General features: G+C 36.4%; 2 protein-coding genes across 3 annotated transcripts; both read left to right on the top strand.

Moving 5' to 3' along the window:
- The first annotated feature begins 483 nt into the window (after positions 1-483).
- Positions 484-11,174, top strand: LOC126785967 (increased DNA methylation 1). Of its 2 annotated transcripts, none has more exons than XM_050511657.1 (10): positions 484-821; positions 2,530-2,651; positions 2,779-5,198; positions 6,166-6,289; positions 6,941-7,014; positions 7,962-8,203; positions 8,940-9,026; positions 9,415-9,514; positions 10,145-10,346; positions 10,427-11,174. In XM_050511657.1, the coding sequence occupies exons 3-10, from the start codon at positions 2,832-2,834 to the stop codon at positions 11,122-11,124; spliced, it is 3,894 nt and encodes a 1,297-aa protein (XP_050367614.1). In that variant the 5' UTR covers positions 484-821; positions 2,530-2,651; positions 2,779-2,831; the 3' UTR covers positions 11,125-11,174. The 2 variants fall into 2 exon arrangements, with proteins under 2 accessions (XP_050367614.1, XP_050367613.1); XM_050511656.1 differs by having other exon boundaries at positions 2,493-2,651.
- Positions 11,175-16,229: 5,055 nt separating this feature from the next.
- On the top strand, positions 16,230-20,967 carry LOC126786856 (probable beta-1,3-galactosyltransferase 14). The gene is made up of 7 exons (XM_050512816.1): positions 16,230-16,630; positions 16,768-16,920; positions 17,025-17,107; positions 17,208-17,307; positions 17,517-17,630; positions 18,555-18,697; positions 20,570-20,967. Exons 1-7 carry the CDS (start codon positions 16,269-16,271, stop codon positions 20,656-20,658), a joined length of 1,044 nt encoding a protein of 347 aa, XP_050368773.1. The 5' UTR covers positions 16,230-16,268; the 3' UTR covers positions 20,659-20,967.
- The last annotated feature ends 6,963 nt before the right edge of the window (positions 20,968-27,930 follow it).

The following is a 27,930-nucleotide window of genomic DNA, read 5'->3' as shown; positions in this document are numbered from 1 at the left end:
TCGGGTGAGTTATCTTAATTATGTTTGTTGAAATATAAATGAGTTGACGTTTGATTAAAAAAATATACTTGGATTTTCTTGAGACTAAATGCTACGAGACGGCGTGGAAACTTCTTCAATAATATTTTTTTTTACCCTCTTACAAAAAACTTTTACATGGCCATAATTGATTTTATTCCGAAAAAAAACTATTATGGATGATTGTTATCCTTACAATAAAAAAAGCAACGGTACAAAACTCAAATAAGAGCACACATGACAAAATTCAATCTCACTCTAGTATTCAAGTACAGATGGATCTTTCCATGACAAAAACAGTACCTAACCAAGAACACCACACCAAAAAAGTCAGCAAATATCGTTCTCTCTTGCCATAACGAGCGTGACAAAATATTTAAACCCTTGGGGAAAGGGGGTTATGCGCGCCGCAGACAAAGTATAGTGGCTTTTGTAGAAGAAGAAGAAAAAGAAAAATAAAAAAGGGAAAGCCAAAAAGGGTAGAAGTGAGAAGATGAGCTCTCTCACACACACTCTCACATGGGAGGAGTTTGCAAAAGAGAGAACAAGGCAGAGATTACATGCCATCTGTTGCAGTTGGGAGTGCTTTCCGGGTTCACCAAATAGGTTTCATTTTTCATTGTGTTTTGTTGGTGAACTGATGTGAGGAGGAGCCCCGGAGATAGAGCTTGACCCATTTCTAACTGCTCTTATCTGTTTCGCTGATCTGGCCCACTCCCGTTTGTTTTTCTTGCCTCAATTGCAAAACCCTAGTCATCCCAGATTGTGCTCTGCATGTCGAATTTGGGAAATGCAATGCATTGGTGAGCTGAGTTTTGGATTGAATTGGCCCCATTACTCTTGTTTGTATCTGTTTTGTGTTCAATTGCTAATACCCTTTGTGTTGTTCAGCTGGTTATTGAAAGCCCAGCTCTGAATGTGTGAATCTGTGTTCTTTGCATGTTGATCAGAGAGTGCATTTCTATGGGGAGATGGGTTTTCTGGGTTTTTGGATTTTGGTTTGGTTTGGTGGTGTGATTAGCTTGTTTGTTCTTGGTGTGTAGCTGTGTGCACTGGGTAATGGTGTTTCAGGGGTAGTGGAATGTGATATGGATTTTGATCTGCATAATTGTAAGATTTTGGGGATGTTTGGGTTTTGATTTTGATATTGTCTTACATTTCTGATCATGACTGTACATAATTGTAGCTGAAATTTGCCGGGTTTTAGTTTGCTGTGGTATTTATGAGGTTTTATACACCATAGGGTTTGTTTTTGAATGCATGGGGTCTGCGTAAGCAATCTGGTAGGAAGCTCAGCATGGGGAGAATCTTTTTGTTGCACAACGATAATGTGTTTGATCATCACTAATCGTATGAGTCACCTGGTTTTCTAATTTTGGAAATGTGTTTTATGATTTTTTAACATATTTGTATTCGATATTGGATCAGAAACGTGTAATACTCGGATTCTTGGGTCTCTCGAAGGTAATTTGAGCTTATTTGAAAAAGCAATTTGAAAAGTGCTAGTTACCTCCAAAGAAGTATATATATTTAGAAGAGATGCACTTCATCATAAGTCTAAGAAGTTCCATTTTTCGCTGTTTTGTTTATCTTAAAATTGTGCACTTACTTTCTTATGGACATGCTTGAGGGTATAAGCAATTGAAAATATGATTATATGATTCACTTTTTATCTTAGTAGAAGGCCAGACCATATATTACACACACACACATATTTACTGTTCATTTGCATAGCCATTTAAAGTGTAACAACCGTACAAAAATTACATGGGACTATTGGCTGCTTTGATCTATGTTTTATAGTAACTACATGAATTTTCTTCCCATAAATGGAAGTAAGTTGGTAAGATGAATTGCTACATTCGGAAGTTTTGAAATTGGTTGTCCTGTTTGTCATTTAAATTTTTGTTACTGACTAGGTTAATATTCTGACACTTGTTCTGACTAGGTTAATTTTCGCTGTAAGATGGTAAGATATTAAATTTTTAAGAAAGAAAAATTGTATTTTTCTGAACTCAACTTTTAGTTGTTGAAATGCATCGCAATGCCAAGATCGTTAGTAATGACCACCAAGGTGACAATCACACACTTGTATAAACATATTAATTGTATGTGTAGACACATGCGGAGACTTTTATGCTAAGGCCTTCTAATTTACAGAACAAACAAGTATTTGTGAACACAGTGAAAGTAAACTACAATTCCACTCTACAAATAAGGAGACAGTTACATATTGGATCTGGGCAAGGTTCTCAAGTGAGATCATTTATCTAAACTATTAAGTCCAGTTTGACTGATTTTCTTTTAGTAGCTACAGAGTTATGCAAAAATTGATGTTTGTCTTTACCTATTTTAGACAAGTTGCTACTTTCTTAAGCATTCTGCATCTTTCAGAGTGATTTATGAATGATGTTGATTAACTACTTTAATTACCTGGGTTTTAAATTCTCAATAATTTTCCTTTCTGATTGCAGATGTTTTATCAGTAATTTACACCTTTTCTGGTGCTAGATCGATGTGCAGATTGTGGATGTAGCTCTTATTTTGATCAATAAATTTATTTTTGGAAATGTTGAGGATTTGAGGATGATGTTGCATTTATTGAATCATGTCCACTCTTCAGTAATGATGAGGTTCGTCCCTTTATTTTGATGCATTAATCTCAGTAATTTTCACAGGGAAAATTCCTCTAACTATCCTACAGAGTAGTTTACAACATTATATAATTACCTTTTGTGATGATGTTTCCATGTAGAGCAGATAAGAAATGATAAGAAAGATACCGTGGATAAGGTGGAGTTGTAGAACTAGAGATGTTTCTCAGCAAAGAAATTGAGGATCTGCATGATGATGACTTTGAGGGATCCAAAACTGAGCACTGTATATTCACAGATGTTTTCTTTGGTGGTGGCAGTGCTAGCACAAGTAAGAGATGTCTTGTTACTGGTGTGATTGACTTTGAATGTGAGTCAAATAAGGCCACAGATATATCACTATCTTCAAACAGTGAAAACTCAATTGTAACGAATCAGTCAGACTCGAAAAATACTTGTTTGGAGGAGTTTCATAATGTTACTGAGGAATCCAGAGAAGTTTTTGCACCAGGGTTTTCCCTGGAGAGGAATGGTGAAGATGTGAGTGGTAAGAGAATGAAGTTTTCAGTTGATGAATTTCCTAGTGCAAAACCTGGTCTAGAAATGGTCATTAATTCACCCTTAGTTTCAAAAGAAATGGTTTCTGGGATGTCTGGTGCCACAGACTCCATCACTGAAACAGTGATGTTTCGTTTGGTCGAATCTTCTAGTGAGGGTGTTACATCTAGTTGCTATCTGTTAAAGCAGCCTGCAAAACTTGACAGAGGGGCCACAGTGGGTGACTCTGATGTTTCAAAGCGTAAATTGCCAAATTCTGATGTGAATGACGGAAAGGATCTATGTGCAAGCAAACCTGTTCCTTCTCCTGTTTCCCAAGAGAGTTTTTCAACCATGCTTTTGGCTACGGGTCCCTCTGTCACTATATTGGATAAGTTGGGAACTCTAGGTGCTGAGGGAATGGCTGAGGGACTGGAATTTCCTGTGACAGGTAGATCAGCTATTTCGTTCAAGAAAGACGTTAGTAAAGATCTTCGTGGGCTTCTCCAGTATGATGTGAATCGCTTACTTGAAGCTGCAGGATGGCAAGTTCAAAGGAGGAAAAGATCTAGTAGAACTTATTTTGAGAGTGTTTATGAAACACCAAAAGGAAAGTTAATTCGTGACTTCCCCAAAGCTTGGAGGTTGTGTGGTGAGCTTTTGTTTGCAGATAGGTGCAGTTCGCTGCAGAGAGATGATGCAAAGGAATGGGCTAATATTAATCAGTTTTGTTCAGATCTATCTAGTGCTCTGGTAAAGTTTGAGAAAGAGATGAATCAACCAGAAATTGCACATGAATTGGCTTATTGGTGGAGGTTCTTAGATCCCTTTGTGATTGTTATGTTTATTGAGAGAAAGATTCGTGCCCTGAGAAAAGGGGAGGCAGTTAAAGCAACTGAAAGTTTAGATATTGATACTAGTCACAAGGTTTTGGCCTTGACTAATGCGAATAGTATAAAGAATCATTTAGTGACAGAAGATGTTTTTGCTCCCCTCTGTAATACAAATCTGGCTGGTGGGAGTAGATTGGCAGTTGGTGAAGTTAATGGTATGGAAGATGTTTTGTCTGAGGAAGAAGATCAGTTGCTGGGAGGCAAGGCTCACAATAAGCTGGCAGGCAATCTGCATGGGTCTCTGGATTATCAACAAAAACGTGGAAGTCAAGTTGGTTCGAAAAAGAAAACACAAAGAAAGTGTAAAAAGATTTCTGAAATGGTACCAAGCTCTACTTCTAGTAATAATATTGGTTTGCAATGCACTGATGTCAGTGGTAACCAGTCAAAGTTGAAAGAGGTAGGTGATGACCTTGAAGGCAATAAAAGAAATAGAGGAAGTTGCAAGAAGTCCTCATCTCTCGACTCCTCCCAGCATGTGGTTGGTGAAAAAAGTCTCAAATCAATGAAAAATCATCAAGGCTATGATCATATTAAATCTGGAAAGAAGAAACCATCTAGATGTGAAATCAAGGATGATGATTTACTCGTTTCAGCTATCATAAAAAGCACAGATTTTAGTGCAAGTCCTGGTCGATGTTCTTCTAGAAAGAAAGGCTGTAAGTCTAGAGCTCATAGGAAGTCTAAAAGTCAAAAGAGCCATTGCAAGTTGCTTCTTAGAAGCCTGGGCAGTGTAGGAGTTAAAACAGTTCTGTCGTGGATGCTTGATGCTGGGGTCATATTTCTGGATGATGTAATTCATTATCGGAATACTAAGGATGGTTCTGTTATTAAAGACGGTCTAGTTACCAGGGATGGTATTTTTTGCAAGTGTTGCAGTGAAGTACTTACAGTTTCTGAGTTCAAGATTCATAGTGGGTTCAGGCTAAATCGTCCATGTTTAAATCTTTTTCTAGAATCTGGTAAAGCCTTCTCCTTATGCCAGCTTCAAGCCTGGTCAGCTGAATACAAGTCCAGAAAACGGCGGACTCAATTGGTGCGAGCTGATGAGAATGATGAAAACGATGATTCTTGTGGACTTTGTGGTGAAGGGGGTGAGCTAATATGCTGTGATAACTGCCCCTCTACTTTTCATCAGGCTTGTATGTCTCTGCAGGTCTGATTTTGCTGCTCTTTAATGTTTCGTAAAATTTCCTCATACTAAGTATTTAAATATTTCAAAGATATGGCAACATAAGTTTGCATTATGTGTGCGTTATCCTAAATAAAATTTGTATTCAAGTATGGTAGCAGTTCTTATGTTTATAACAGGTCAATTGTTCTTCTCCTATAACAAAAGGCTTCTGCATGTACAAATGTTTTTTTCATAAGTGAACTTCGATATGAGTTTAGGGGACATGAGTTTCAATATGATAAAGCACTAATGTAAATAGTTTTGGCTATACACAATTACACCTAAAAGTGCTCCTAAAGTTCAGTGATCTCACTGATTAAGATATGTATGTTTGAAAGCATTAGTAATGAACTACATGAGAATTGATGGATCACTAATTGTTGATCTTTGAAAAAGTATCCTCATCCCTATCTATGCCGATATGCACGACAAACAGGAAAGAAATAGTATCATTTTCTCATATCAAATTTTGTTGCATCTTAAAGTTTTGTTGGGTTAGTGGATGATTTATTTGAAAAAATGTGGTGGAAAAGAATGTGTCTAGCATGTACAATGATCACTACTGTACTTGTATTTAGTTTAGGTACTTCTCACAGTATCTTGTAAACAATCATTCAAAATAGACTCTTGAAAGCATACATTTTAGACAAAGAACTAATTATTGGTTGAGTTGTGTCCATAGTTTACTTCTCCCAGAATGAGTTGTGGCTTTACTTTTATTTTTTTATTTTTCATTTATGTTAGGCACACTTTGGCTTTATGCCGTTGGAGGAAAAGTTATATTTTTGAATCTCTTTCATAACTGTGACATTCTGATTCTATAGTTCCAGGACGTTAGATTATCAGCTCTGTTAACCTTTTCTGTTTGATACTTAGAGCTATTTGTTGGATATGTTCTGGAGTTGTTTCTTATGTATACCAATATTCTAATTTGTACTTTGAACTTCAGGAGCTACCTGAAGGCAGCTGGTATTGCCCAAATTGCACCTGTTGGATATGTGGTCATTTTGTTACCGATAAAGAGGCTTCAAGTACTTCTGATGGATTTAAATGTTCACAGTGTGAGCACAAATGTAAGTTTTCTAGATTAAGATACTCTTTCAAGAATTCAAGTACCTAAAGTTTTCAGTATTTGTAGAGAGACTGAAGTTGTTTCATGTGGTATGTACATAAAAGTCAGATATGGTAACTGACATTGTGTACACTGGTGAAGCTTTAAAAATGCTTATTGGTAAAATAAAGGGATTTTGATCGAAATGGAAGTATACAAATAATTATTTCCACAAAATGGAATTTCCATGGCTAAAAATCAGTTATTATGTAAATGGATGACCTAGTCATGATGTGATATAGATTTTATATTTGTTCTAAGGATGGCATGCTGATGCTGGTTAACCCTTTCAGACGGTGTATTGCATTAGAAGCTTGTTTGAGTTTATTGAAAAAGAAGTATTTTGTCTGATAGTGAATTGTACTTTTGATGATATTTCAACTTTAATTTGTTATGAATTTTCATATGGTGCAAAGCTATTAATTCAATTTGTTGGGCCAAGTCTCTGGTTATTTTTACTCCCCCGTTATTCATTTCTGCTTGTTAGACCAATATGAACTGGTTTTGATTATCTTCATTAAACATTAGATCTGGTCGCTGTTACTAACAAGTAACTGCCATCTTGTGGAGAAGTGAAAATTTTCTTACCATATGATTTAACTTCTGTGAACAGATCATCAGGCATGTCTGAAAGAAAAATCCATACATGTACTGGATTCTTGGTTATGTGGTAGAGATTGTCAAGAGGTATGTTTTAAATCTAAATTTTGACTTAAAGAGGAACCATATCAATGAAACTTCCGTGGCATTCTTATTTTTTTCCTTCATAGTGCAAGGACTTGCAGCTTTGTATATCTTTAATAACTATATTTGCAAGGAAGTTTATAGTTTTGCTTTCCTGAACCATCATCCTAAGTTTAGGCACACATACAAACGGTTGATTATCTTGATTATTGTATCCTGAGCTGTGTCCTTGTATGGATGCTGTCGTGCTTGCCGTCTTCCTTTAAAGGCTATTGTATCGTCAAAACAGATCTATTTTTGACAACTTTCGGAAGCAATCAATATTCTAATTAATATTCATAAGTAACTAGGCTACCTGGGTATAGTTTCATATGGTGCAAAGCGGTGACTATGATTATTTTTCAGTGCTTTGCTTGTGTTTTAAGAGTTTCTTCTTCTTTATCCTCTGTTCTGTACATCCTCTCTCTGTTTTTACTTAATTTCTATCCTACTAAATAAAGCATTTTCTTTACATGCAAATGAAGAATGGAATGGTTGAACAGACACATTACTTTTTATGAATTCAAGTGAATTTCCCATTTTGTGTTTAAGATATTATAGTTTCATATTTTATTCTTGAATGGATGAGAGCTGTACTTCTCTGTTACTCAAGGTCTTGTGCGTATAATTAGTGTAATTACTTTTGAAGTGTCAAGATATGAGTAACCTAGAAGCGACATAACTAGCTTTGTGGGAAGCAATGTTTATGGGACAATACAAACTATCTTGCTCATGTAGTGATGAGCTTTACTGCTTTAGTTAGCTATAAAAAGAAATGATTTTTTCTTACCAAGTATTTGTAACTAATGTGAAAGAGGAAATTAAATCTTTGCTCTTGTACTGTTTGCAAGTCTTGTATTGTTTGTAAGTAACCGTCTTAACTTACCACTCTTACATTTCTGTTTGTGTAGGTTTACTTAGGTCTTCAGTCTCATGTTGGCTACATTAATCACGTTGTCGATGGCTTTTCATGGGCACTTCTTAGATGCATTCGTGATGACCAAAAGGTTCATTCTGCTCAACGGTTAGCTCTAAAAGCAGAATGCAATACAAGATTAGCTGTTGCTCTTACTGTCATGGAAGAAAGCTTTCTGTCTATGGTAGATCCTAGAACTGGCATAGACATGATACCCCAAGTTCTGTATAGTTGGGGGTGAGTTCATCTTTTGAGCATTATATGAATTGATCTTATTCTCTGGTCATGTTTCCTCACATATACTTATTCTTGATAGTCGTTTTCATGCCTATGCAAGGGTATTTGCGCCCTTTAAAACATACATTACAGTTCATGCTTCTTTCAGCATTTTTCTCTACAATCTTAAATTCTGATCCGTTTTTAAATCATCTTGATATTGCACAATTTAGGCATTGGTTTGAGGCCATAGGTTCACTACAAAGACTTAAATTTAGGGCTGCAGACCGTTTGTACATTGTTATGACATAAGTTTTGTTTCCTTGCTGAATTTTTCTCCTGTTTAAGTGTGTCCTTTTTGTCTTCCACCAGTTCTACTCTTAACCTTTTAGAAATTATCATGTTCTTTAGCAGTTTTCATTTCTTTTATAAAATGATAAAATCCCTTGATGTTATAATCTTTTTACAATCATTTGTCAGAAAGCTGAAAAAACAGTAGATCACTCCTCTACTATGATCAATATTCCACTGCCAGTTAGCTATTGCTTTTTTTTTTTGGGTAGCTGGTCTTACGTATTTGAGTGGGTTTGCTCATTGTATGAAGGACATTTTAGTTGCAATAAAGGTCCATTCACTTATCAATTATATCAGAATGTGAGACTTATTACAGATCGTGCTATTTGTTTGAAGTAAATGTTGTTTAAAATTGGTAATTCTTCTTAGGAATTACTAATAACTTCTCTAACCAAACATTCAGGTCAGAGTTTGCTCGTTTGAATTTTCAAGGCTTCTACAGTGCAGTCCTGGAGAAAGATGATGTGTTGATATCTGTAGCATCCATCAGGTTGTACTTTTATTAATTTACTTTATAAGTTTATAAGCATGTAGATCCTTCTGGCATTCATTTTATATTGCGCTGCACTGAATGTTTATTTTAGTCTGCATCCTGCATCCCTGTATACTTGTCGGCTTGAGTATCTTTCCAGTGGATGAGCCGGTCTTTCTTATCTTTTATTCTATAGATGGAGAGCTGGGCTGGTTTTAATATAAAGCTGTGATGTTAAAATGACTAGAAACTAGTAAATATCGCCTAAATGGTTTTTGGTTATCTCCACACCATGCTAAATGGTTTTGGATCTGTGGCTTCAATTTCATTATCATCTTAGATTATTTTGTTCCTCTGTAATTGCTTTTATCCAGTGAAAGAACTTGCTAACTGTTGTTTGTTGCAGGGTGCATGGAACAACTGTTGCAGAGATGCCACTTATTGCAACTTGCAGTCGATACCGTCGCCAGGGCATGTGCCGACGCCTTCTGACTGCTATTGAAGAGGTAGAAATGTAAAATTGATGTTTGGTTTATACCTTTTTATTTAAGTAAAGATAGTTATACGGTTATACCTTATCTACTGGGAATGCAATGTACTGCATTTAAACTGCCTTTTAAAGAATTTAGTGATAAGCATAATAAGTTGAAATGCCAACAACTAGAAGTTGATCATCATGTGATATTCTGCCGTTCTTTCAGTCTCACTACATTGTATTTGTATAAATGCTCTAGTAGTCGTACATCCACCTTTAGCTTGTCATGATTTTCATTTTTCTATGTATGTAATTGTCTTCTCTTTTCAATGTTTTTTTAAGGCTGTCATAGCGCTTTGGATAGTGCGTGACATAAGTGATATGTCTATCTTGATATTTTTACTGTTTTGAGGTTTGATCCTAACAACTTTTGGGTTCTGGCTGAGTCAAAGAACTCTAGTTACTTTATCACAATAGTGAATTACAAATTTCTTTTTTGGTCAAATGAATTATAATTTATAAAATCTTTCAATCATATAATGTATGGATTTGGTTAGAGATACAATTATAGAATTCACAGTTCCAACTGATTTTATTTATGTTCTCATCTTTATTTCTTCATGTTATTGATTAGCCTTTTCTTTCTTTCATGTGGTTCTAGATGCTAATTTCTTTTAAGGTGGAAAAGCTTGTAATAGCTGCCATTCCAGAATTGGTGGGGACATGGACGGGTGGTTTTGGCTTTATACCTGTGGAAGATGAAGAAAAGCAAAGTTTGAACAAGTTCAATTTGATGGTTTTCCCTGGAACAGTTTTACTTAAGAAGCCATTATGTGGAAACAAAACAGCATATAGACATCCTGGTAAAGTATTTTTCCCCTCTATATATGCCTTGATGTTCATTCTTCATTCCTCTTGAGAATTCGATTTGTGGTCAACACAGGAACGTGTGATACATCATCCTTGGAAATGGGAGGAATGAGAGAAAGCATTTGTTCTGAAGAAGAGACCATGTTTAAGTTTGTGGGCACTGATGATATATGTTGTGGAAAGAAAACTGGGGCTGAAGCACATATTGAATTTGTAGAAGGTACTAATTTGGGAGAAGCTAGTAAATCAACTATTAGTGATGATATTGGACCAGTTGGCACATCAGGAGAAGGGAAGAACATATCCACTGAAGTAGGTATTCAATCCAGAGAGACCATTGTTGGGTTTGTACAGCAACATGTTGTCCAGTGTTCTGCTAACAAAACTGGTGCTGGGATGGAAAAGTCACTGGAAACAGAATTATATGGCGAAACTGGTACTGATGCTGTAAAGCAATCGGATGGAATCCAGGAACTTGAAACTATAAAGCAACCGACAATCTGTTGCCAGATCAAAGTACGTAATGATACAAAATCAAGGCAGATGACTGGCAAGGATTTGCTGGAATCTGGAGTTAGCAGGATTTTTGAAAGCGATAATATGCAAGTGGATGAACCCGAAGCAAGTATCATGCATGAGCAATTTTCAAAGCTGTCTTGTGAAGTAGCTTCAGAAGTAGAAACTAGTCAGCCTGAAAAGGCCACTAATGTTATATCTTTGGAAATGTATGATGAAACACAGCTTTCTCTGGATGAACAATCACAGAAATGATGCGAGGTGGAAATAATATGGATTAGTTAGAAAATTTTGCTTTGCTCCAATCATGGTTATATATATTTTACTTTCAAGTATCTGCAGAGGAAAATGAAAACAGGAAAAATCATTGATCATGGTAGAATTGCTAGAGAAAAATAGGGTAGTATGGGGATCTAAATGCTTGTGTTTACTTCCTCCGTACATACAATTGAACATACCATTTGTTGGGAATAGATTTCCATAGATTGGAGGAGCTCTGCATCTTCCAACTTCCATATGAATCTTAAGGCTTAAGAACCTCATTGCGACACAATTCTTAAACAGAGATTTGGCAATGGCGTTCAAACTATAGCGCACAATATTACAATATCTTTCAGCATTCTCTATATCACCACAAAGAGATATAGACCGGCACGGCGGCACCAATAGTGAATCCATATCAGACCCGTTTGGCTTGACTTGACCTATTTTCTCAAAATATGTCAGATATCTTCATCTTCTAAGTGAACTGAAAGCGCTTTGAGTCGAGATGTGCTTCACTGAAAACTCATAGGTCTGAGTCTTTTATTTATTAATGATAGATTTTGTTTCAAGCATCTTATTTCAACTAGCTATTCTGGCCGGCACTTTGCAAACAAATTGATTTCTCTTAATGTTACTGCCCCTCAATGTTACTATATAGCAGTCTTTTACTGGATGATGAATGTTCGACCTTTCAAGTCTCATGCTTGTCGAGCTCAAATGATTAAACGGCATCAGCCGGATCCTAATTTTGTGACGGCAAAACTTTTATGCTTCTATTCATAATGGAGGAGTACGCAGGAGGTTTTGTCATTGGAAATCATGACGGTAAACCCTCACATAGTTGTCTCAAACATATTGGAGATGATCATGTTACATAATCTCTCTTTTCTATTACAGAAAAAGAAATCAGAGATACAAAACAAAACCTTTAGATACACATAAGGTTACCTGAATTTCCGCTAATCTTTATACCATAGAATAACAAAAAACATTATTATATTTATCTCCTCTCTATTATAGTGGGAAGCCTATCAGATCAATTAAAGTTCCCGAAAGGTCTACTTATTATAGAGATAAATTAGTCCATTGAAAACCATGCTTATGTCGAATGAATTATTATAATAAATAATAAAATTTTGAGGAAAATGGGATATTAAGAAAAAAAGTTGGTAAAGACGTGGAACGCTTAGAGCATCCGCACCCATAAAATAACTTGTTAAGCGAATGGTGAGTCCGGAAGCAAATTTTACTTCAAAAAAAATTATTTCAAAATTCACTCAAGCAAATCGATTTTTCTACACTCATTTACAATTTGTTTGAGCAATTCAATTTTGTCTTGTTGTGAAATTATTAATTTTTTTTACCGAATATACTCACAACCAATAATAATGTGCCACATGTCGTTATCGACTCGATATTATATAAGATTTCTGATAGATTTTCGACTAATAGAGAATTGACACGTGCCACTGCCACATGTCATTGTCGGCAAAATAATTGGACCTGATTTCCGGTGATAGTTTCGACCAATTGGCTATAAATTGCCTAATAATCTAATATCACTCATTTTATACTCACACCATTGTGAAGAATCAAGGCAGATTTAGGATCCTCAATTCTATTTAAACACTTAGCAACATTTCCTTGTTCATGCACCAATGAATCATTTCAACTTCCACAATTTTTTCAGGCGGAGACAACGTCAACAAGAAGAGGATGACCATATGGAGCAATCATTCGTCAATCAGGTGGTCATGGCGGTTCACGTCGTGGTAAAAAAACCGAATAAGCCACGTCAGAGGCTATCTAGGGGACACAATCTCATGGAAGATTACTTCATCGAACGTCCAATCTTCGACGCGCAAGACTTTCGCCGGAGGTACAGGATGAGCAGAGACTGATTCAACATTATTATGACGGACCTCTGCAACCACGACTAATCTTGGCACCAAAGAGAAGACGCCACTAGTTTGTTAGGGCTACTTCCCCCAACAAAAGAAAACCGGGACTCTACGAATGTTGGCGTACGAGTCAGTCGCATATCAATGTACTGAAATTACAAGGATGGGGGAATCGACTAACCTCCATTGTATGAAGGAGTTTTGCAGGCAAGTGGTTCACCTCTATGGTCCAAGATACCTTGGTAGTCCAACACCGGCAGACCTCACGCGACTACTAGCTAAAGGTGAACACCAAGGCTTTCCAGGTATGATTGGAAGCATCGACTGCATGCACTGGGAGTGGAAGAACTACCCAACCGCCTATCAAAGGTCATATTCGGGTCGAAACGGTCGCTCAACGGTTATCTTGGAGGCCGTGGCCTCCTATGATACGTGGATATGGTACAGTTTCTTTTGGTGTCTTGGAGCTAAAAAAATGACATTAACGTGCTCCACCTATCAAATGTGTTCTCAAAGATCATTGTTGGAATAGGCCCAACTGCCGTCTAGGAAGTCCACGGACAAAGGTACTCGACAGCTTATTATTTGGTTGATGGAATATATCCAAAGTACTCTACATTTGTCAAAACAATTTCTAATCTCCAGACGCGGCAAGATAAGCTTTTTGCAAAGAAACAAGAGGCATACTAGAGAGATGTGGAGAGAGCCTTTGGCATCTTGCAATCTCGATGGGCAATTATACGTCATAGTTGTACAATGCACCACAAATCGGTAATGACTACCATCATGTTGGCTTGAATTATATTGCATAACATGATTGTTGAGGAAGAGTACATAGAGGATGAGGAAGAAGACTTGCAAAACCCATCGAGGGCTTTCCGGGTTTATGATGGGCCGGTGGATGTACAAGGGAATCGAATTCACTTTGAGCCAATATACAACGGTTTCGCGACCGTGTTGCCGATCTCGAATCCGTTTTCATCCATAGATAGCTCCAGAGAGACTTGGTGAAACATATTTGGAGGGTGGGAAATGGTGAAATACTCTAAATATGTTTTATTACGTATTTTCATTCCGTTTGAATTTAATTATTAAGTTTGTGTAATTTAAGTATGCGTTTTATTTTTTTTGTGTATTTCAATTTCATCTTAATAAATAAATGCATTTTTATTTCTTGAAAATTTAAATTACATAAAATTTAAATTAGTACAATACTATAACTATCATGGAAATAACACGAGATTTGGGTGATAACAATCTGAATATGTTTCATTAGTAGGTTGATCTTGACTAGCTCATTCTTCATTAAGGATTTCTAGTTTCCTCTTTAGTAAAGTACATTTTCGAGATTAGGGTCATAGCCTACAAATCCATTGTCATGATCCTCGTGTCATTCTCTTGTTTCTTCAATCGTAACTCTTCTTCCACCCTTGTTTCTTTCCGCTTTTGAATGTCTATGTACTCCGCGTAATAATTAAGTTCACTTTCATTATACGCTAGCCTCTTGGCATGCCATGATTCTTGGTCACTTGCAATGGTATGCAAAACCTCAACTCGTTGCTCAATATGAGTCTTACCCTGTTTCTTTTGGCGCCTAACTTTCTTTGTCGCCTTGGTTGCCATTGGTCTAGGCGAACTCGAGGAAGCTGCTATGTTGCTTTGAGGTGTCTCATTCACTTGGTCGTCATCCAAATAGATGGTTGGAGATGATTCGGTTGCGGACGAAGTAGAATCGTAACTACTTGCATATGGAGATGGAGTAGTAGGTAGCACCACAACAAAAGATGGATGATCCTTAACCACTTCCCAACATTCAAAGTGTGTAAACTTTTTCTTCTTGGCATTATAGTAACATGATTGAGCTTGTCATTCCTAATGAAAAACTTATATTAGGTACATATTTAATTACATAATTTAAACAAATTGGATAAAACAAATAATGTAACCAAATTAGATATATAAAAACAAATAATGTAAACAATGCTACATATTTAAACAAATTAGATATATTAATTACATAATTTAATTATATATATAATCGAATAAAAATTATAATATATGATAAAATAAAGTAAACTTACTTCATCCATTAACAACGTGCCACTAGCTACACGTTGTCGCGCACCGCTAGACATTCGCCCCATTTTTACAAGAGTAGCTTAAACTTGTTGTAGTGATAAGCGAGTGCGATTCGGGTCCTCGGCTCATTCGGAGTTTTCTCACTCGGAGCTAGCACCCAATTTTGCATATAATCAGTAAAAATTGTCTCCCACAATTTGTCTTTCTTTTGTTTGTTATCATCGTATTCATTAACGCTATGACGGACAAAAGAGATGCACATTTGTACATCTTCGGAAGAAAGCCAATGGAATCCCATTGTTTTGGAAAAAATGCAAAACAAAATGAGGGATGAGAAAAAAGAAGATGTGAAATTTGTTGTGCACAAATTGGTGAGTTAATCAACAATTAAAGTAGTATTTATAGGCAATTTTTTTGGAAAGGTGGGAAATTTTTAGGATTTTTAAACTATTTTTGGGGATTATTTCCGTTCTGATAAAATATTAATCATTGATTATGAATTCTGACCGTTGGATCGAAATTTCTGATTCAAATGGAAGGCCCAGATCCATTTAACCGTTGGAGTTGGATGACCATCCAATAAGCCACGTGTCAGCCATTCCGTGGTCCTTTTAAAAAAAAAACCCTTTTACTCGCGCATGTATTGCACGCGCCTAACAGAAAAAAATTTAACGTACCCGACATCACCCACGTGACGTGGGCTCCACTAGGCGGACAAGCAAAGGTCGGAGCAAATTATGCTCGAGCGATCGATTGAGCAAAACCTTTCGGTTAACTGGGCGAGTCCCAGCAGCTTTGGTGTGAGCTCGGATCTGGGTTTGCTCGAGCAGCTCGCCTGCTCCTCTTGCTCACCGGTGCAGATGCTCTTAGGCAGGCAAAACGGTCGCTAGAAATGAAGAAAAGCATCTGGGCGGGCGCCTAGGCGATCACAATCAAAGCGTTTTGGCGGATATTAAGCGGCTTGTCACATGGTGGGTCCATCAGAAATATAGTTTAAATCTCTCTGTATTCTAAAATCTAAATCAGATTTCGGACCAAATATAGTTTAAAACAACAGAGCCGGGCAGCAGCTCCGACTCTCTCTCTCTCTCCGATTACTACTCCGATCTTCCAAAACCCTAGACTCCCTCTAGGGTTCCCCCCACCCACCCCACGATGCCTTCCTCCCCCAAGTTCTTCCACCCCCGCCAACCCCCCGCCGGCCGCCGTTCAACGGTCCGCATCATCTCCTTCAGCCTCGTCTTCGGCCTCTCCGGCTTCATCTTCGGCCTCATCGCCCTCCGCAGCAGCCAGTACCGGTGCCTCGCCACCCCCTCCAGATCGGTCCGCATCGTCTGGGAGAAAATCGCCACCGCCAAAAGCAACGACAACGGCCTCGTTCTGAGCTCCACAGATGCCAACACCCGCCGCCATAAGGTCATGGGCTTCGTCGGCATTCAGACCGGGTTCGGATCCGTCGGAAGAAGAGAGTCGCTTCGGAAGACTTGGATGCCGTCCGATTCTCAGAGCCTTCAACGGTACTGATTTTGCCACATTTATAGTTTCTTTTGATTCATATTTGATCTTAGATCACATTATGAGGTTTAGTAACTTGAAAGAGAAGAAATGAAGTTTGATTGAAATTTTGAGTTGATTTGGGAGAAGTTGAATGCAGATTGGAAGAGGCCACTGGTTTGGCGTTTAGGTTTATTATTGGTAAGAGCAAGGATGAAGCAAAGATGGTGGAGCTGGGGAAGGAAGTGGCGCGATACGATGATTTCTTGCTGTTGGATATTGAAGAGGAGTACAGTAAGCTCCCCTACAAAACGTTAGTTCTTGAAAGGATTTCGACATTTTGTATCGTCTGTTTTGTCTGTTTTGGTCATTAGTAGTGTCAAGTGTGAGCTGAGAGTTTGTGTGTTTGCTTTACAGATTGGCTTTCTTCAAAGCTGCGTATGCGCTTTATGATTCCGACTTTTATGTGAAAGCCGATGACGACATTTATTTGAGGCCAGGTGCCTGGATTTCCTAATTTGGTGTACTGCAATCTGATATCTTGTTAGATTATGGAGATTTCGTTGCACTAATGCAATCTATTTTCATTAACATTGTCAGATCGCCTTTCAACTCTCTTGGCAAAAGAGCGGTCTCACTCTCAGACTTACCTTGGATGCATGAAGAAAGGTCCAGTCTTCACGGATCCAAAGCTTAAATGGTAAGTTTTGTTTGTTATTCTTTTATTCTTGAAATCATTTTGGTAAAATTGGGGAAGTGAATGGTGATCCATTTGCACCGACCCAAACTAGAGGTTCGATTGTACCATGTACATGCCACGCGAGAGAGTTTATTGATTGCCTGAATTAGTAATCATTTTGACCTGTAACAATGTTGTCTGAATCATCTGATCAGTTAAAATTCTGGCAGGTTTGAGCCACTAGGGTATTTGCTGGGGAGTGAATACTTTTTCCATGCTTATGGTCCACTGTATGCTCTTTCTGCCGATGTTGTTGCAAGTTTGGTTGCTCTTAGGAATAACAGGCAAGTTTATTTTCACAATATCTACATTTACTGGACATCTCTAGTGTAGTATTGTTCCAAGCTTTATAGTGTTCTTCAAAATTTAGTTATGGTTGTGTGCAATCATAGTGTTCTAAGGCAGAAAGGCTGATGGTGTGCTGTTTTTCCCCCTCTGCTTTGGCCCTGTACTTACAAAAATATTAAGTGACTAGTTTTGACCTAGATGTGTGTGTGTGTGTGTGAGAGAGAGAGAGAGGCTTGCTGGTATTGCTATATGCTGCATTGGGTTTGCAAAGTTGTAGGACATTGATGTATCAGGTATGTCTTAAAACATCTGTCAGGGGGGTGATCAAAGATCTTACTTTTGTTGTCAGTCTAAATGAACTGAATGTGTCTGCATTTACCGTCTAAACTGTCATTGTGGTTAGTAATAAAATCTTGTTCTAAGAAAGAAGAAAAGAGTTCAGTAAGTTCAGCCTGACTGAGAAATGACCACAACTTCATGGGCCATATGCTTCAATTATGGTGGATTCTATGACTTTTATAAAACTAAACCTTAGTCTTAAACACTGCATTATCAATTGAGCCAAGGACCCAGGTTGTTGAGCATGTCCGGCATTAATTGCTGCTATTGGTTGATTTAGTTTTCAAGAAGATCTATCAATCGGCTGCAGGTTGATAGTTAACCATTTGTATTATTCATTGGCTAACTATACACCTGATGCATGTGGAGTGTAATCTTTCTATTCACACTAATGCAGTTGCAAAAAACGATTTAACAGTTGCTCATGAATTTTTTACTTTTGCCTGGCACTATGGGATTGTCATGTTTCTCTTAGGAAGATGCATTGCAACAAATCAGGATGATAGAGAACATATGCTTAAATTGACAATTCTTGACTGATGATTCCCCACATTTAATGTGCATCTTGTCTATAATGACAGTTTTCGGATGTTTAGCAATGAGGATGTTACAATTGGCGCGTGGATGCTTGCAATGAATGTCAACCATGAGAACAATCAAGCACTATGTTCGCCAACATGTACAGGATCATCCATTGCTGTGTGGGATATTCCCAAGTGCTCAGGTTGGTATTTCTTCTCATTTTCTTTTTCCTGTTTTTGCTCTTCTCCTTTTCTCTCTATATTTTATTTATTTACTAAAAGTATCCATCTTAATATCTTATGGAGAGAGACCTTGATAGTATCTTATGCAAAGAGACCTTAATAGAATCAGATACGTGGTTTTAATATCTTATGCAGAGAGTCCTTATAGAAATAGATATGTGCTGGGAGATACCTATTCTTTATGTTGAGCTCTTGGAGTTGATAAAAATATTGAATAGTTACAGAAAAACCTATGGGCAAAAACCAAAAACCTTTAAAAAAAGCTATGAATAAGTTTGTTTTATTTGAAAAATAAGGTATATCATAATATAATCTTTGCATGAAAGTATATGACATTGAAGTTTTCTGAAAAAAAAAATTATAGACGTACTCAGTTTCATGCATCATAACTTTAGGGGAGTGAATTTCCGCACCCAAAATTACAAAACACACACCCTTCTACCTTTTTATATATATTTAACTCGCATCTCTTTTAATTTCCTATAATACCCTGTCATTTCTCTTCCTTTGATTTTTCTCTTTTCTCTCTTTCTCCTCGAAACCACGACAAAAATCTATCCTTTTTTATCGTTCTCTTTTTCCTCTCTATGAATAAAGCTCCTCGTGTAGTGCTGCATTACTAGTTTAAAGTATTATGCAGGCCCTGGTTTAATTTCTTGTATCATCTAGATGAAAACTTGTTTCATCTCTTGCCTTAGAAATATCAGTATTAGGTTTTGCTGTATGTCAATGAGTAGTAGTTCTAGTGTATGCTAATGATAAAATTGTCCCACCCGCCAAGAACATCCGACCAGGCTTCTCCAAACTCATAGTCCAATTCCAAACCCCAGTAGTAGTCACAAGATCTACACTCTGAGAACCTCAACATGATAAACCAATGAGGAGAATTTTTGTCTTTTTTATAGAAGCATAGCACAGTTGTTAACCCTACCAAACAACACTTACCGCCCTAAAGTCTTTATCTTAAGTGGCACCTAGGTATCCCATTTATATAACTTGCAGATGAGAACATGGATCTAAATTATCAGTAATCATAAAATTATAAAAAGTTCTGACAAGATAAAGCTACAAAAGACTCCAGCTTCCATCTTAGCTACCCAACTTAAAGTATACCAATTGGAGTCTTTCCAACGATGGCAATAGAAAAGATTACTAGCTTACCTGTTCTTCATATGAGTGTTTTCTAGAAACCAAATCCCAGCTCATGCGTAAAGTAACTAGAATAACTAAACTATCTTATTCGGAACATATTGGAATCTTGATAACCTGCATATTCTAGGAAGTTGTTGGAATCATAATCATGCTTGACGCTGATGACATCATCACCAACGGGAATAATTCCCTTCTGGAGCCCAGTCCTTATGATTCCCTTTTATTTGCATAACTTGTTTATATTGGAATGCCAGAAGTATCTATCTTGATATCTTATGCACTGAGGCCTTTATAGAAACAAATATGTGCTGCAAGTAACCCATCCTTTATGTTGAGGCCTTGGTGTTGATAGAAAATAATGAATAATTACAGAAACCTACAGGCAAAAAACAACAACCATTTCAAAAAGATACGGATATATTAGTTATGTTTGAAAAGTAATGTATTGCATGAATTATATATGTTTGCTTGAATGTTTGGTACTTAGAGATTTCTGGGATCCACATTGGCTTACTCAGTTACACGCATCATAACTTTATCATCATGTATTTTCCAATGAGAAACGGAAAACTGAATGTAATTAATGGGTGACCCTATTTGTCCTGATGAGTTCATATGCATCGTTGCACCTCTATGTGGAGAGAATGTACATTATTTCTTATTTGTCACTTTTAATGCAGGGCTCTGCAATCCGGAAAAGAAATTGTTAGAACTACATCAAATGGATAGCTGTACAAAAAGTCCAACAATGGAATCGGATGATGAGTAGCAGTCTTGCATCTGTTTGCTCATTCAGGAGTTAATCCTTGTATATTGCATGAGTTTGTTCTTATGAGTTTGTCCTATTTTGATAGGCCCACGCGGCCACGTTTGGCCGTTATACGATGAAAAACAGAAATCTGTAGTCCTTGTGTTTAGGGTGAAGGATAGAAAGAGAGGAAAGTGTGGAAAAAGGGTAAGGTTCGCAGTTGCAGGATTTTAGTAACATAAGTAGTTGCTGGTGTTGTAACGTAATCATTCATCTTAATTTTTAATTCAAAATATCATTCTTTCGAATTTCCGGATACATGTCGAAAAGAATGCCAAACATTGCTTTTCTGTTTTGGATGAATAATTTGTATGTGACTGCATACTTCATACTTCAATTTTGCTCACTACCAGTAATCACGGTGCACTTTGATCATATACAGTGACTGTTCTACAAAAAAAGAAGATTGACGTCTGGTAGAAGGAATATAGTTTCTCGAGCTACTTAGTTTGCTACCACAAATACACATTCAAGGTTAGTTACTATGTCACTCTAGCTGATAGCTGATAAGATAGTTACAGACAGGGGAGTGGAGGTTCTGAAATGGAACAAACTTATGAGGCCATCGAATGTAGAACCGTCTGAGTTCCTGGAGGAATAATCAAGCAACTGGTTTGGACTTTGGACTTTGGAGGATAGTTCTTCTGGTTACCCTCCTTCGTTTCTCTGTTTTATATATCGATCATTTCAAACTTTCTGTGTTATATTTAGTACAATATTCGACTTTAACATCGCAGCTTGCCAACTCAATGAAGAAACAAACACCTCATTAGGCTGCACTTAAGAACCAGAAAATATACTCTAGCCTGACTGGGTGAGCCTCCAAGTTCAGTTTGGACCCTTAAAATTACTTGCCATTCAAAGCTTTGGATATGATGGCTTCTGTTTTCTCACCTTCTGCCATAGTGTAACCCTATCACAGTGCAGTGAGTGCACATACATCGCAAGTCTAGTTCGTTTTGTAGGAGTCAAGTAAAGATTTCCGGTAGTTTTCTCAGTGACAGCATTCCATGTTGTGAATTCTAGTACGTTCTCAAGAAACAAATGTTGTGAATTGGAGCAAGAGTGACTATAGTTTCGTCTCTTTTTACATGCTATTACGTTTCGCATGTACTTGTATGGGTAATGAAATTAGGCATGATGGATCGATGAGCATACCAAAATCCAGGATTCATTGATTTTATGTCCTGCCTTTGATTTTTTTTTTTTCTTCCAGAAAACCATCAACTTCCTTGTGAATGAGAATAATGTATTAGTGGTATGGGTGTCCATGTTCTGGAGCTCTGCGAGAAATTACATTATCATTGCTTCCCAACTAGTATGCAACTATGCACCATGTAATACTTCCCCTTGACACAGTGATACTAGACATCTGTTTGTTGGTGGGGATGGTATACATATGAAAACTGTTACGTTGTCCCACTTGGTTTCCTTTAGAACTAAATCCAGTTGTTTAACTTTGTATACATTTTGTTTGATCTAAAACCTGGCCAGATACTAAATTCGATATGGTAGAGTTAAACGCTAGTGGAATGAGCAATGATGGCATTCAAACCCAAATAATTGGAGCTTCAGATCAAACCTTGAACTGAATTGAAAATTGAGCAGTGAAGTGGAAGTTACTACATCGATTAAAAGCAGCTTCTGATATTATTGATCTTGTGTTGGTGATTGTGGAATTATTGATGCGTTGAGCATTTTAGTGTTTGAGTAGAGATTAAGCGTAATTGAAGGGAACACGAAATGAGCTTGCTTCCTTTAAACCCCCAATCATATGAATCGTATGTTTTTTTTTTAGAAAAAATAATTACTATAACCAAGGTCCAAAATGCTACATACAATCATACATCATGAACTGTATTGCCCTACGACATCAAACAATGATCTAAAATCTCTCAGTACAATGCAATCTACGATAGGTGGCCCTCATTAAGGAATGAGCACAAAATAAAATACAACTACCCGAGGATAAAACAAGCATTCCAACAAACGTCTATAACATATGTTACACATCGTCTAGAGACCTTAATTGATGTACAACACATAATACTCAGAATAAATGGAATGATCTACCAATCAGAATAATTTAGGTGACATGCCAATTAAGGGTCTAAGGGATCCCTTTGCCCTTACTTGGGCTAAACCATTGTTTTTGGGAAACAAGCTCAGTGACCCAGTTTCCAGCTTGGACCAACCCGAGTTTGAGTCTGGATCCAGGCCCAGGAACCCTAGCCCACACCCAAACCTTAGCAGGTTGGTGCCTCCAAGCTACCGTTGCCTTTACTGACAGCAGCAAAATATGGCCAGTTTTGGCGAAGCACCTGCGTCACATGGCTAGACCTTCCTCGGTGGTACACCTCAAATCCAGCGCAGTCGATATCATGGTCACCATCACCAGCATTCCCAGGAGCTCCGATAGAAAAATCAGACCCGGGTTATGTTGGCGGATGATGCTTACCAATGCATCATGTGTTTTCAGTGTTATTCTGGCCCTGCAATTGCATACCACAATCTTGAATTGCATCATGATGAATCAGAGAGAATGTAGCCGAATCTGTAGTTTTGATAGAAGAAATATGGTGATGCAAAAACCCTAAGGTTTGTGACTGAGAGGCAGCTCTCGTAGGGGATCCAAAAATTTTGGAGTGTTGCTTTGTTAACCTTCTTACCTAGGAAGACTTTTATACTCATATGAATCGTATAGTGATTGCGATACAAATCTGTTTATTGAAATGATCCCGGTGCATTCTGCTTCTCTATCTAATTCGACTGACTCTTAACATTACATGCTCTCTCTCTCTCTCTCTCTCTCTCTCTCTCTCTCTCTCTCTCTCTCACCCTTTCCTTGAGAATATTTTTGTGCAAGGAAATCAAGCACTCAATGAGTCAATGGTTTGCACAAGAAAAATTCCACTTTAATTACTATTCAAATTTCTACACTAGAGATATATAAGAAACCCCAAACAGATATGCCTCAACAACTATAAACATATATACCACCAAAAAAACTCTTTCTAGTTTCTAACATCCTATTAAGAAACTTTCTCAATCACTTTAGTGATATCATTTCGAATTGAGGGAGCTTGAGGATTAATATTAATGTATCATTGAAAATGCAATATATTATATATAGGATTAGTACTAAATATATGGTACTATATAGAGGATCAAGAGAGTATGTTCTTAAACACCAAAACTAAAAGTGATGATGTTTTTATTTGTAGCATGTAGTTCAACAATTTAAACCAACAATTCACTAGATATATATATATATATATATATATATACACATATGAATCATTACAAAAAGTTTGCTAAAACAGAAAAGGTTTAACCATTGGGTGGTTCTAAATACACTTCCATAATTACTATTTATACCTCATTAATTATTTAAATCATATTTTACCCCTTCTATAAACTCTCACCTTATTTTTTAAAACTCTCATATTTATGGCTTCACCTCTTCAATTTACAACATACCTCCATTATTCATTGAAGCATAATATAGTCTGGGAGTTTAATCAAATTCAATTTAACCTTTGTTGTAGTAGAATTGTAAAGTGTCAGGTTGAAAAATCTTAATTCTAATTTTTCTATTGTGTTAAAAATCTTATTGTTGATCAATTTTATAAAACCAATATGTATTAATTGATATCATTGTTTTTAAATTGAAGTAATTACATCTCATGTTAGAATAGAAAAAGACGTAAATAAAAATTGAAAGAATGTCTTTTTATATTGGAAACATAAGAAGATGAGAATGAAAAAAAAAAAGAGGTGTGGATAGGAATTAGAAGGGTAAATTTGGAAAATTCAGGAAAAAAATGATGATGAAAGTTTAGATAGTAATTATGGAGGTGTAACTAGAATCACCATTAACCATTTGATTAGCACAATTTATGTTTATATTTTATTGAACGATCTACATTTGTTTGCACAATTTTAAACTACCAAATGATAATATAAAGATTAAATACTCGTGACATCTTATATTTTACACATAAAAACAGTTTCGTCCCTTTATTTTTAAATTAAATTGGTGTATCATTAAATTCACATTTGTCGATGGTTTAATCTATTTCGTTAGTTGACCGTTAGAATATTCCGTTAAAAATTTTAAATAACTGAAATACCCCAAATTAAAATCAAATTGTTTTATGTTTTAATTTTTTTCTCTTATGTTTTTTTGTTTTCTTTTCTTTAATTCATCTTTAGTGTATCAAATATATATTATAACAATATTTTTTTTGCAACATTATACTATAATAATGTTATAATATATATATATATATCTTCTATTAATAAAGTAAGAAAAAGAGTTGACATGTTGACTGGTTAAATTTTTAAACTACCTAAATTACCCAGAATTTATTAAACTTTATTTCTCTTTGTCTATTGTTGAATGGACATGATACTAAATTACACACTCTAAATCCAAAACAGGAGAATCAAGTCCTTTTGAATGAGTGGAGATTACACATGAGCACGACCCTTCCGATCGCGTGTATGAAGGATTGTATATATAATATGACAATACTATCAAGACAAAATATTAAACTTTCCATTTGTGCTTCATCGGAAAAAAAATCACCCTAGTGCCAACCTAGAGTGAGAAAAATATGAATAAAAGTGTTAGAGAAAAAAGGATAAGGAATATATAAGAAAAAAATAAAATTGGTTTCTAATGGGGATATTTTAGTCATATTAACATAAAATGTTTGCCATGTTAATGGGATAACAGATTAATTTAACAGAATTAGCCAAATTGTCGATGATACTGATTAAATTTGAAAGTGGATGGACAAAACTGTTTTTTGTTGTAAAGTAAGGTGTCACAAGTATTTAATCCATAATATAATTAGTTGATTTTTTTTAAGGTATCACTCTTGCATAAAAATCTAGATGATAAATGGTTGAAATTATCAAAATAAATCATATACTAGTGTGAAATAAGAAAAGTCCTCAAATTCTTAATGTAAGGATGTTCCTCTCTTGATCCTTCACACAGACACATATATAAGAGAAATAAATTAGATCGAGAAACCAATAGGTCACCAACATCATACAATGTCAAGAAGAAAGATATTAGTGTCTATACACTTGGTACAAAATCAAATTAATCAAACTAACTAGCGCCCATGATTAAAAGAATGACCAAGATTGACTACAACACTAGTAGAAGAGTCTGTTTCCCAAAAAATAAGTTTAAACAAAATGAATTGAATCAAAACATGTACCAAATGATGGATGGACTTCACAATAATCCGTAGACTTTATTGATCCTATTAAGACAAGGGTTGAGTCGTCTTCGACAATCATTTCTCATGCACCATGATAAATAAAAACTAAGGGTCGGTAATGGGCTCGGCCCGGCCCATTACTACCGGGTTTAGGCCATGCCTCAACCATTTTTTTTTCAAATTTCTAAGCCATCCGGGTTGGGCTTTTTAATAAAATTAATATCCACATGGTAATAAAATTAATAATTTAATTAATTAGCATATACAACAAATATATATATATAATTATTAATTTTAAAAATGAATAAGTTTTAAACGGGCTTTTTACGACCAAGGTGGGCTTTGGTCTTATGAGCTCCAATGTGTCGAGTCTAGGATTTGAACCCTCGGCCTCTACCCAGCCTTACGCCCATAAAGTCAGATTTTAACTGGGCTTTTGACCTGATCGAGCCTCTGGGCCACTAAAGGACTTTTAAGCCCGCGGGACAAACGATGACCCTCATCAAACAGTCCCTAAGAAACAAGGGCTTCAGCTACATGGACCAAGGATTTTCCGGCCACATACTAACAATAAAATCCTGATGCGTGTAGCTGTCACCTATCAAAATTAATCTCGATAGTATTCACAAGGGGAGGAGTCCAACTTATGGTGGTATTCCGTTTTGGCTGTCAATCCTACGGTGTCAACTTGTCATCTCTGGTGTCACTATCTTTGCATAAACAGAAAATGAAGAACCCATAAATGAAACTAATTAATAGGAGCATGAAATACTAACATCGCATCAAGTCATTTTATTTTATGTTTGAATAAAGGTCGCCTGCATGACGGTTTGGTCAGAGTTCGTCTTCGTTTCTTGCCTAAGCTCAGAGGTTTCTTAATCCTATATGCAGTCTTCTTGGTTTGCTGGTTGGTTCGAGACTTTTTAGAGTAGTCTTCCTCCACCCATTGTTTTGTTTAGTTGGGTAGTCGCTTAGCGTCTGCCAATTTTTTGGCAATGTGGTTGGCGCGTCTGGACTGAGTTGGCTTCTACGATTGCGGAGGCCAAGGTTTAGGTGCAAAAGTCCCTGCTCGGATTAAAGCTGCATAGATTCTATGCTTAGTCTTTTTATTATGAGGAAAATTCATTAATAGTCCCTGAACTTATGTGGTAAGGACAGTTTGATCCCTGACCTTTAAAAATGATCAAAGAGATCCATGAACTCTTATTCTGATATCAATAAGGTACTTCTGTTAAAACTTTTGGAATATTCCGTTAAAATATTCTTTTTCTGTTAATTTTGTCATTTTGTTATTTGTTAGTTGGGAATTTATTTCTTTGAGTTGATCTAATCGAAGATTAAACCTTTCGAGTTGTTCTGCAACTTTGTTATTGCCTTTTTTCTCTATATAGATAATCTAGAAATTCAATCAGGCTAGGTCTTAACGGATCAATATCTACTACTCCAATCTCCTTTTGGAGATGAATATGTTCGTCGTATAGGATATTTAATATTCTACAAACGTATTCTATGGAGTACTGACTTTCTTGAATATGTTTTGAATGAAAGCACACTTGCCACTTATCAGTAGCTTTTTCAGTACAAAAACACTGGTAATTTTTAGGTCTGACTTCTTTTTTATTGGATAAAATGAGCCAATTTTGTGGCATAAGCCTGGTCTTCACTTGTTTCTGAGCGAAACAAGCTCTGATACCAGCTAGGGCGAATCTAACCGATGCTCAAAATGTGAAGAGGTTTATGATCTTCTTCAAAAATTTCTTGAAGAACTTCGATATTTTCTTGGGATGCGTAGATTCTACGCTGTATTTTGTAGATAATATCCCAATAATTTTTGGTATTTCTTGAAAGGTTCTTTCTATTTGTTATTAGTTTTTTATATTTTTCTTTTTCTTGTTGCAGTTTTTTTAAAGACAGTTTAGCAAACGCTAAAAGCCTAAATCTATAAGCTATGATAATTGCTATGATGATAAAATAACTGTTTACCTTTGAGTAT

The sequence above is a fragment of the Argentina anserina genome, chromosome 3 (genome assembly GCF_933775445.1).
Source record: "Argentina anserina chromosome 3, drPotAnse1.1, whole genome shotgun sequence".
Classification (NCBI taxonomy): domain Eukaryota; kingdom Viridiplantae; phylum Streptophyta; class Magnoliopsida; order Rosales; family Rosaceae; genus Argentina; species Argentina anserina.
This window is presented reverse-complemented; position numbering and strand designations above follow the sequence as displayed.